Below are 11,807 nucleotides of genomic sequence, written 5' to 3'. Positions count from 1 at the left end.
AGCCTAACCCTTTCCTTCCATCGCTATTTACCCCTCTCCCCAACCGAAATCACGTACCCATTTTTGGCGACGCCTCAGGGGCGAGCCAAATTTATACTATATTGTGTGCAGATTGCAAGAATTCTAGGAATTGTACAGGAATGTGAAAGTCCATGGGACGATAACTCAAGAACGTCTGGATGTATTGTATTCATATTTTGTAGGTGGGTAGGTCTGTGGGAGACCTTGTAATGATTGGATTTTGGGTCCCATAGCGACCTTTTATGGTACTGCAGGGGAACTTTCACTTTTTAAATCTCGTCTTCTGAACATGCTATAGTCATGATTTTTAAGTGGTGGATAGCTCTTTGTAAGGAAAATATGTCCTGTAGATTTGGACCCCCTAGCGGCTTTTTTTGGAACTGCAGGAGCTGATTTTGACTGAAACTTTAAAAGAGAATAACGCAAGAAGGGGATGACGGATCATCATATTTTTTGGTGTGTAGATAGCTTAAGTGATGATTTACATAATCATATGCCAATTATGCAAATCAAGATCTGATTTGCATAATTAATGAGGACAGTTAATAAATCAGCTGCATTCTATTACAGGACTCTCAAACACATGACATATGTAACTGAGAAAGAGATATTTATCGATAGATATCAATTATGCAAATTAATACTTAATTTGCATAGTTAATGAAAAAATACTATAAATCCATAGTGGTAAATGAAAGGGAATTCTTTTTTGCACCATTTGGAAGTTAAGTAAATGTGGCCACTATTAGACACAAATCTTGCATAGAGGGCCTCATTTACATAATTTATGAGGAAATGGTACGATATCTTTTTTTGTAAAAACAAGATTTTTCCTACATTGGACAACTTGTGTTATTTTGGTAGAGAAGGATATCGACTGATATGATTTATGCGAGGTCCTTATTCGCATGTGAGCTAAAAACGAAAACGTTAACAGAGACCACCGTCGCCATGGCAACATCTTTTTATGTTGCCAATCTTGTTAAACTTGGATGGAGTGAGTAAAGTCGTGTTAAGGTGCCTTTCCCAAGGGCACAACATCGGTGACAGCGGAATTTGAACACCCGACCCGTTACGCCAACACAACGGCACTTACGCAGTAACGTACCTTTCGGTATCTTCCGGTGTTTTGTAATTCTTGTGGCTGTTGTTGTCACTTCCAGCCATCCTGTAACGAAATGATAAATTCCCATCAGCATACATCACTAAGTTAGTGTAACGCCACGGTAAGCCGATGTGTCGATTGTCGAGTGATATTATGAAATCAAACATTGAAAACTGCATGCCAGAGAAAATAAAGTGAACGCACCATTGCTTGTTTAGGTGGTTAATGACGTCACGGGCTGCTAGGCATGCAGTTGAGGGAGGCGTGAAGCGGCTGGCATAAGCAGCTTTGCTGTTTCTTGTTGGCATTTCTCTTCGCTTCTGTGATGAAATTGAAACGGAAGTACAGAGGGTAATCATAAGATTTGTCTGTTTTACCTGAGAACCATTCCGAAAAAAAACCAGATACGTTCAGTTGTCTCATAATGATAAAGTAGACCAAAGTCGAAGCGATTTCAAGGATTCTAACTACATGTACTTAACGAAAGAAAACTGCTGCATTGGTCGTTTAGCGTAGGGTACTAAATGAGAATATGAAAGAAGAAAAGTACAATTGGATACAGATTAAATTCCACTAGCCATGCTTTATCTACTCTACCTTTTCTTTCTTCTCGTTGACCTTCTCGGCGTACTTGATGCGGTGCTTCAGTGTTTCTCTGCCGTCTGAATCTTCACAGCGGTCCAGCGCCGCTCGGTACAGCCCAGCTGCTTTGGTGAATGCTGCCTCATCATTGCCATCCCTTCCCTTCTCAAGATACAGATCTCCAAGACTCTTCAGTGACTCCAATTCCAGGCGTTTATTTCCATCCACGATTGCTTGCACGAAGGAGCTTGTAAAAGCTTCGATCAGTGGCGCCACGCCTTTCTTCTTGGTCTTTTCTTTCACTTCCTGAAGCTTTGCCGACACAGCTAAGGTGACATTGACTGAGACCTTGTTTCCCGGTTGTGATTTGTGACTGTGTACCAGTTTTGTACATTTCTCTGCATATCTGATGCGATGTTGCATACTTTCTTGCTCCTCTTTATTTCCAATATATTGTAAGACTTCTTCATACAACGCACAGGCTTTGCAGAAGTTTTCTGCCTTATGGTCGTTGGACTTTGCTTTGTGCAGGTACAAATCTCCAAGACTTTTTATCGACTCATTTTTCAAGACCCTATTGTCACTGCTGATGGCGTGGATCAGCTTGCGTGCGTATCCCTTCTCTACAACATCAAGGTCAGAACCGTCTCTAAAGTTCAGGTCCAACTCACGAAGTTCCTCCGCCACCGTGGACAGCGCGGCCTCTGTATTTTCCATGCCTGTGTCTCAACGTGCTTAATGGGCACCCTCTGTGTTCTACATACAATGAAAACCATGATTAGATCATTTTCAGACAGTGTGAACACGAATTTCAGACTTAGGCAGCTCACTGACCTAAACAACAATACAAATGCATACACGTGAAGGTTGACAGCAATCTCGACGACCTAATGTTCTTCCTGAGGCCTACCATGCTAGTGAAACCATTAGATATAGAAGAAGAAATAAAGACATGATTCATATCATACAACATCAACGCTATTGTGACTCCATCGGATTGTGTTTTCTAGGTCACAAACATGAGCGGTTGAACATTACCTCAGTGTCAGGGAATTCCAGCAGAAGTGGAATTCCCCAGTGTCAAATTAGTGTTGAACTGAAGCCAAATACAACCGTAACTTGTGAACAAAACCTCAACCATAAATCAGCAACAATGTACACAGTGTAATTATACACCTTCGGCCATTTATGCCCACACAGAGCCCCCGATACAAGCTCAACAGTGCGTGACGACCTTCCCTGCAAAGGTACGGGCCAGTTACTGCCGATGAATACAGGCAGCTGTTACTTGAGATTGCTTTGACTATCAGACTTCACTGTATGAATGAAATTCTTCGGACAGGACTGGCAACGCCCACAAATGATGTTCTTTCACAGCAAGTCAAGGGGAAAGACAAACAGAACAGATGACATCATTGCTGGCACATCGCCAAGGAACGGTAAACAAACAGAAGACGTGAGTTTCACATGCCAATGGCAAAAGAGGAACTTCAATTGCAGTAGTGTGAGAATATGTTGGAAGGCATCAAAAGGGAAATAACTATATTAAGTTGACTTCATCCTTGGTGAAAGGCCATCCAAACTACTTGGTTAATGTTGTTATCCGCCAGAGATATGAGATACGTTAAACTTTGTTTGTAAGAGCATGTCTTTGTACACACATGCACCGTGTTGCCAAAAACCCCCACCCCCTCCCCCTGTTACCTAACACTTCCATGTCTATTCAAACGGAGCAACTTGTACTCGGTACTCACCTGTTCAGTGTTGTCAGGCACTCTTTGTCGTCCTCGGCACTGCTTTGAGTGAAGAAAAGCGGCCTTCTTCTTGTAGAAACCAACTTAAAGACTGGAGGTAACAAAAACTTACGGTCCCAACTCGTGCCTGACACCAGGAAAAGAGGAAGTCCCCAGGTGTGGCGCACCTTTTATACCGTCTTAGGTGCGTCTGGGAAGGGGGATTCCCCTTGGAATGCCCCACCTAAAAATAACCTTGTTCACTTTCTTGATCTTAGCGTTAGATTTAAGTTTAATGTTTAAAGTTTAGCTCTCTACTATTTGTGATGTCGTCCTTAAACTGTCAGTATGGGGAGACCAATTAAGTTTATGTATGTCGGAAACATGACCGCATTATCTTCAGACTGGGGGGTGAAACTTACGGTCACACCTCGCGACTAGCACCTGTGGAACCGGAAGTCCCCAGGTGTGGCCGCACCTTTGTACCGCGCGGGGGCTTCTGGGAAGGGGGTTCCCCTTAGAACGTCCCACCTAAAAAAAACCTTGTACACCTGTTTGATCTTAGCTTTAGATTTAGGTTTAATGGGCCAGATTTAGTGCTCATTGTGATGTCGTCCTTTATCTACGAGACCAATTTAGTTCATTGTATGTCTCTTTCTGCAGGAGACAAAGTTGAAGTGAAACAAACCACAGATCTTTCAGACTTGGGATAGAACTAACGGTCGCAGCTCGCAACGGTAAAACAGGAAACCCCCAGGCGTGGCACCTTAAGCTTTTGTACCGGATGGGGGCTTCTGGGAAGGGGGATTTTCACCCGAATTGTTGCATTTTAAAAGAAGGGGAAGAAACAGTCAAGTCAAAGCTTTCTGAGGTTGCCTTTGTGGTGTTTTGAGTCTCATTAAGTCTTGGTTATGACTGCAATGGAAATATCCTTTTGTACTAGCACCCCCTGGCGTTTTATCGTGAAAGTAATGTAAGACAGGTAACATTAGTTGCTTAGGCTACCCAAGGAGGTTTCATCTAGATTTAACCTCCTTGGGCTACTGTTTGAGCCTATACTGGTACTTGATTAGAGTGGAGAATAGTTGCCTTCTTTGTGTACAAATGTCACTCTCAGACTGTCCCAACTCGCGACCGGCAGCAGGTAAATAGGAGTCCGCAGGTGGGGCCGCACTTTTTGTTGTACCGTGCGGGGATCCCCGTATGATATAGAAAGTTCCGCCTATAGATGACAGTGTTTGTAAAATTGGCGTTAGATGTAGGTATAACGTGCCTGATTTAGCTATTTTCTGATTGTGATTTCGTCATTTATGTGTATATTTCAAACAAAAACAACAGTAACAAGAAGCCCATTCAATTTTTCAACGTCTGTAGCTTCAAAACACAGAAGTCCACATGATGATGACGCAAGTAGACATGCGTCCAGGTCTAAAGCTAACATCGCAGCAATCAAAACTAGTAGGTAAACAAGCCAATCGTACACACTCACGCCACATCTTCAGAAAAGACGCTGTAGCAGCATGGTTCCCGTTTAGAACTTTATTCAAGCACACACACAACAATCAAAACTATTGATTAGAAACTTAACGTTATTAATCATCATTCTGTCGTAACAATGGTCTTATTTGTGAAGTCGACTTGTAAGAGCTGTCTCTATCGACATGGCATCAAATTGTGTACAAAGTCCTATCCTAGTTTTGCTTGCAGTTGGAATGATAGCAAAACTATGTACTTGTTTGGAAAAGCGATTGTCAAATTCACATTCTTTTCTGTAAAGCTAAAAAGGTTCGAGCTAGGCAAAGTTTGCATCTTATAAACCACCGAAAAACTTTATTGCACGACAATTGAACAACGTACAATATATGGCAACAGCTATCAAACATAGTGCAAAAAAAGTATAGAATAAAACTTAACATCCTCATTACTAAGCAATAAGGGCTAGCATGTCTTTGATATAGTGTTACTATCGAGTGGGGCCAGTCATGAGTTTGGGTATTTGTTCCAAATCAACATGGCCTCACCGAAATCTGCGGGTCACCCCTTCGCAAAGTTGGGATGGATTCACCCAGCGTAACCCATGGCTACAGCTAGCCTCTACCAGGCTCCGCGGACCACTGGGAAAATAGTGAAAATTGGCAAAATAGAGTGAAAAGTATGCTAAGGGAATCGGCACCCCGACCAATCGACCTCTTTGAAACTCCGATTCGAATCAGCCATGACCCGACAAATTGCTTCCTAGTTTGCCTTTACGATTTAATCTGGCAAAACAAACTCGCCTGTGAGATTTGGGAAGGTGTCAGCTTTCAAAGAATGTTTTCATAATGACAATTTTGGCAGTTTGGAAATGATACAAGCCGACCGTGTTTAAACCTTTCAAAAAAAGTAGTTTTTACAACTTTTCTTCAAAGGTTTCATGGCGGTCGGCTTGTAACAAAATTGTGAATCTAAAACATACCAATATGTAATATTTTTCCAGCCCTCCGCGGAGCCTGGTAGAGGCTAGGCTACTTCGGCACTACAGGCGGGTAAAGAAGAACGCCGCGGAGCCTGGTAGAGGCTAGGCTACAGGCGGGTTAAGAAGAACACCGCGGAGCCTGGTAGAGGCTAGGCTACACGCGGGTAAAGAAGAACACCGCGGAGCCTGGTAGAGGCTAGGCTAGGGGGGTAAAGAAGAACACCGCGGAGCCTGGTAGAGGCTAGGCTAGACGGGTAAAGAAGAACACCGCGGAGCCTGGTAGAGGCTAGGCTAGACGGGTAAAGAAGAACACCGCGGAGCCTGGTAGAGGCTAGGCTACATCGGCACTACACGCGGGTAAAGAAGAACACCACGGAGCCTGGTAGAGGCTAGGCTACATCGGCACTACACGCGGGTAAAGAAGAACACCGCGGAGCCTGGTAGAGGCTAGGCTAGGCGGGTAAAGAAGAACACCGCGGAGCCTGGTAGAGGCTAGGCTAGGCGGGTAAAGAAGAACACCGCGGAGCCTGGTAGAGGCTAGGCTAGACGGGTAAAGAAGAACACCGCGGAGCCTGGTAGAGGCTAGGCTAGGCGGGTAAAGAAGAACACCGCGGAGCCTGGTAGAGGCTAGGCTAGGGGGGTAAAGAAGAACACCGCGGAGCCTGGTAGAGGCTAGGCTAGGGGGGTAAAGAAGAACACCGCGGAGCCTGGTAGAGGCTAGGCTAGACGGGTAAAGAAGAACACCGCGGAGCCTGGTAGAGGCTAGGCTAGACGGGTAAAGAAGAACACCGCGGAGCCTGGTAGAGGCTAGGCTACATCGGCACTACACGCGGGTAAAGAAGAACACCGCGGAGCCTGGTAGAGGCTAGGCTAGGCGGGTAAAGAAGAACACCGCGGAGCCTGGTAGAGGCTAGGCTAGACGGGTAAAGAAGAACACCGCGGAGCCTGGTAGAGGCTAGGCTAGGCGGGTAAAGAAGAACACCGCGGAGCCTGGTAGAGGCTAGGCTAGACGGGTAAAGAAGAACACCGCGGAGCCTGGTAGAGGCTAGGCTACAGGCGGGTAAAGAAGAACACCACGGAGCCTGGTGGAGGCTAGGCTACATCGGCGCTACACGCGGGTAAAGAAGAACACCGCGGAGCCTGGTAGAGGCTAGGCTAGGCGGGTATAGAAGAATACCGCGGAGCCTGGTAGAGGCTAGGCTACAGGCGGGTAAAGAAGAACACCACGGAGCCTGGTAGAGGCTAGGCTGCAGGCGGGTAAAGAAGAACACCGCGGAGCCTGGTAGAGGCTAGGCTACATCGGCGCTACACGCGGGTAAAGAAGAACACCGCAGAGCCTGGTAGAGGCTAGGCTAGGCGGGTAAAGAAGAACACCGCGGAGCCTGGTAGAGGCTAGGCTTCATCGGCGCTATAGGCGGGTAAAGAAGAACACCACGGAGCCTGGTAGAGGCTAGGCTACATCGGTACTACACGCGGGTAAAGAAGAACACCGCGGAGCCTGGTAGAGGCCAGGCTAGGCGGGTAAAGAAGAACACCGCGGAGCCTGGTAGAGGCTAGGCTAGGCGGGTAAAGAAGAACACCGCGGAGCCTGGTAGAGGCTAGGCTAGGCGGGTAAAGAAGAACACCGCGGAGCCTGGTAGAGGCTAGGCTACGTCGGCGCTACACGCGGGTAAAGAAGAACACCGCGGAGCCTGGTAGAGGCTAGGCTAGGCGGGTAAAGAAGAACACCGCGGAGCCTGGTAGAGGCTAGGCTACATCGGCGCTACACGCGGGTAAAGAAGAACACCGCAGAGCCTGGTAGAGGCTAGGCTACATCGGCGCTACACGCGGGTAAAGAAGAACACCGCGGAGCCTGGTAGAGGCTAGGCTAGGCGGGTAAAGAAGAACACCGCGGAGCCTGGTAGAGGCTAGGCTACGTCGGCGCTACACGCGGGTAAAGAAGAACACCGCGGAGCCTGGTAGAGGCTAGGCTAGGCGGGTAAAGAAGAACACCGCGGAGCCTGGTAGAGGCTAGGCTAGGCGGGTAAAGAAGAACACCGCGGAGCCTGGTAGAGGCTAGGCTACGTCGGCGCTACACGCGGGTAAAGAAGAACACCGCGGAGCCTGGTAGAGGCTAGGCTAGGCGGGTAAAGAAGAACACCGCGGAGCCTGGTAGAGGCTAGGCTACATCGGCGCTACACGCGGGTAAAGAAGAACACCGCGGAGCCTGGTAGAGGCTAGGCTAGGGGGGTAAAGAGGAACACCGCGGAGCCTGGTAGAGGCTAGGCTAGGCGGGTAAAGAAGAACACCGCGGAGCCTGGTAGAGGCTAGGCTAGGCGGGTAAAGAAGAACACCACGGAGCCTGGTAGAGGCTAGGCTACATCGGCGCTACACGCGGGTAAAGAAGAACACCGCAGAGCCTGGTAGAGACTAGGCTAGGCGGGTAAAGAGAAACACCGCGGAGCCTGGTAGAGACTAGGCTAGGCGGGTAAAGAGGAACACCGCGGAGCCTGGTAGAGGCTAGGCTAGGCGGGTAAAGAAGAACACCACGGAGCCTGGTAGAGGCTAGGCTAGGCGGGTGAAGAAGAACACCGCGGAGCCTGGTAGAGGCTAGGCTACATCGGCGCTACACGCGGGTAAAGAAGAACACCGCGGAGCCTGGTAGAGGCTAGGCTAGGCGGGTAAAGAAGAAGACGATGGGGATGATCAGCACGCCGGCTATGAGCAGACACGCGGCGAGCTTGTAAAGAAACTCGGCCGTCTTGGAGGCGGACTTCGCCCCCTTCCGGTCTCCTTTCTCCCATCGCGGATCAACCTGGACACGGGAAGAGAGCAAATGGTTGGTCATAACTTATTTATTGTTTACTGTAAATGCAGAAATGTTCGCGGCGGTTTTATGCCTACCTATGACTGTAGCGCTACTATTGTTTCAATCAAACGCGAACTTAAAACTACTGTGAACACTCAATTTCCTCCCTACCGCGAAATAAAAACCAGGCGAACTTAAAGGCATTTACAGTATTAAGCACATATCAAAGATACAATGTGCAATGTGTGTTGTCTTGAGTGAGTATGACATAATGGATAAAATACAACACGTTGTATTCCGCATCACCCTCGGTCCCAGCCCTCCCGCGGGTCGGATCACCTACATCCGTCGGGCGATCCTACCCGCGATCGGGCCGGAACCTCGGGCGATACGGAATACACCGTGTTGTATTCTACATGTATTGAGAATATTGTTATAGCTCGTTACGCTGTCCATTGTAATGTCTTGTCTTTGTCAGCAGGGCTAGTTGGGCAGACCTGGCTGTGTTACTCTCCAAGAAGAGCATGGGTTTCGGCTGGTTTTTGACGTGTTTTAGGCGTTTTTGTCGGGCTTTCTACTTTGTCATCGTTTTTCCAAGGGTTGGCTATACAAGAAAAACGATGACAAAGTAGAAAGCCCGACAAAAACGCCTAAAACACGTCATAAAACAGCCGAAACCCATGCTCTGCCTGGAGAGTAGGCTGTGTGTCCAAAACAGCCAAACCAGTAAATAGATAGATAGATATATACAGACCTGCAGAGCATAGTACACGGCCGCGATTCCCACCGGCCAGCAGCAACAGATGGCGGTGGCGACGGCCATGACCAGGTGGTTGTTCGGCCGGGCGTCCGCAGCATCCTGCGGGCTGCCAACCTGGGTGGAGCGGGAAGAAACACATCCGTGAATAGTTTCATCAGGTTTATGGTAAGTCACTGAATAAAACAACCAAGGAGATTTAATTCAGCCGACGTTTCGGTGACCATCGGTAATTTTCTTCAAGGCAAATCTGACTGGTTCACATTGCACTGCAACACAGGTGTCGTTTCGTTTGGGAACGCATCTATAAGCAGCGACACCTGTGCTGCAGTGCAATGTGAACCAGTCAGAATTGCTGTGAAGAAAGTGACAGATGGTCACCGAAACGTCGGTTGAATAAATCTCTTGGTGTAAAAAGAGTATTTTCATTCGGGAAGAAACACATTTTCTCCGACTAGCCCTCATTGTGCTGCTAGTATCATATGGTGATGATAATCCGTGAACAGAAACATTTCTGCATTTACAGTAATTTTAAAATCCGCTTACCACAACGGTCTGCTGCTGCATGTTGCCTGGCCACAGATTCTGCTCCATCCTCGGTTTGACTACTGCCGCTTTCCGGGCTGTGGGGATACCCAAACGGGTTAACGCGTTACAACTAGGATTCAGTTTGAAGTTTGTAACCCATATTGCGGTATCACATGATGATGATAATGATAATGATGATGAAATGATAAAAATATTATTGTATCCGACTTGAAACAAGTAAAGGTATGCTAAAATGTAGCTTTGTTATTTCAAGGAAATCTGAGCAAAACACAACATTCCTCTATTATTGAACAGTTTATTGTAGTTATGGCAAGCATTTTGATGTTTACGTTAACAAGGTGACCAGCAGATGTCTACAGTCTGACTGCTGTGCAGACTTAACAAGACTCCGGAGACCTCATACCTCCATGAAATATTAGGTGCTTTTCATTTCAACCTTTCAGCATTAATGATGCAAATTACATCTATATCTAAATAATATATGCACAGTGATTTTCACCTTTGAGTAACCTCGATATGAGGAAGAACTGCCTGCTAAATGCACACAAGAACTACATGTAATATTAGTCTTCAGTGAACCACATAGTGAAGAACAGTTGATTGACTGGCAGTTGTCAGGAAAGTTCGTTTCTAAGATTTGTGCAAAGTCAGTAAAGCCCAGGTGTCATTACCTGGGCACGACAGATGAGGTCACCAGGTGTCATTACCTGGGCACAACAGGTGAGGTCACCAGGTGTCATTACCTGGGCACAACAGGTGAGGTCACCAGGTGTGATTATCTGGGTAACAGGTGAGGTCACCAGGTGTCATTACCTGGGCCGACAGGTGAGGTCACCAGGTGTGATTACCTGGGAAACCAGCTGTGGCTCACCTGTGCAAAGTCCCTGCAGGTGTCCTTACCTGGGCAAAACTGGTGACGTCACCAGGTGTGGCTCACGTTTGATTGACATGTTGTAGCCTTTGATCACTTGTTTCGATCGTTTCCCAACAAGGTTTTTGAAGAGACGCATTTTACTAAAGGACTTACCGCTTTTGTGGTCACGACAGACAGGATTTGTAGTGCCTGTGTCTATGGGATACATTGTCTAAGGGACCACCAAAGAGTGGCTAAATGTAGAGGTGGTCACTTGTGCAGTGTTTTTCTGTATGTAGACGCATGCTCTGACTGTCTTTTCCCGTTTCCTTGTCACCATTTTGACATGACGCATGAAGCAAACATTTCAGCTGACCATTGTTATATCTTTCTCTCTAATCATCTACCCACAATAACTGCCATATAGAGTTACTACAACGATATGAAAATACTGACCTGGGTTCAGATGGTTGAAGATCTTCAGTCTCCTGTCAGAAAACGTCTTAAAGTCAGAGCGACGTTTAAGAAGTGCGTCTTCAGTGTTGTCCTAGACGTCTGTGAAGGGTTGTTGTTGGACGGGTAGGTGGTAATGAGGGTTGGGCTGAGTTTAGTGACAGATGACGTCAGCCCACCACCGATATCCTAGACTTAATCATGTGGAGTTAATGAGGTATCTGCCTTGCACAACTTACCTTGAGCAGCCTGCAGTAAAGTTACTACAAAAAAGGTAGACCTTTTTTTGGGAGGCATGTTTGCATTGCAGAGAGGGATGAACCTAAGACTGGATGGGAAGTGTCTTAAAAGTTAACAGAACCTTGAAGTCACACCTGTGAGAAAATCAGTGCAGCCCAGGTGTAATTACCTTGATAAGGCAGGTGAGGTCACCAGGTGTGATTACCTGCGTAGGGCAGGTGAGGTCACCTGTGATTGTGTTCAGGTGAGCCTGGCCTTGCCTGAGGCGATG

The 11,807-nt window shown here is 47.0% G+C and overlaps 1 protein-coding gene across 2 annotated transcripts; it reads right to left on the bottom strand.

Moving 5' to 3' along the window:
• Positions 1–8,314: 8,314 nt before the first annotated feature.
• On the bottom strand, positions 8,315–11,439 carry LOC136421574 (transmembrane protein 91-like). 2 transcript variants are annotated; one of them, XM_066408998.1, is made up of 5 exons: positions 11,300–11,439; positions 9,988–10,064; positions 9,439–9,558; positions 8,553–8,690; positions 8,315–8,404 (listed from the first exon to the last, which is right to left on the bottom strand). In XM_066408998.1, exons 2-5 carry the CDS (start codon positions 10,033–10,035, stop codon positions 8,396–8,398), a joined length of 315 nt encoding a protein of 104 aa, XP_066265095.1. In that variant the 5' UTR covers positions 10,036–10,064; positions 11,300–11,439; the 3' UTR covers positions 8,315–8,395. The 2 variants fall into 2 exon arrangements, with proteins under 2 accessions (XP_066265095.1, XP_066265094.1); XM_066408997.1 differs by lacking the exon at positions 8,315–8,404 and having other exon boundaries at positions 8,448–8,690.
• Between the last annotated feature and the right edge of the window lie 368 nt (positions 11,440–11,807).

Source organism: Branchiostoma lanceolatum, chromosome 16 (genome assembly GCF_035083965.1).
Source record: "Branchiostoma lanceolatum isolate klBraLanc5 chromosome 16, klBraLanc5.hap2, whole genome shotgun sequence".
Lineage (NCBI taxonomy): Eukaryota > Metazoa > Chordata > Leptocardii > Amphioxiformes > Branchiostomatidae > Branchiostoma > Branchiostoma lanceolatum.
The sequence above is the reverse complement of the archived record's forward strand: the minus strand, read 5'-3'. Positions and strand labels throughout refer to the sequence as shown.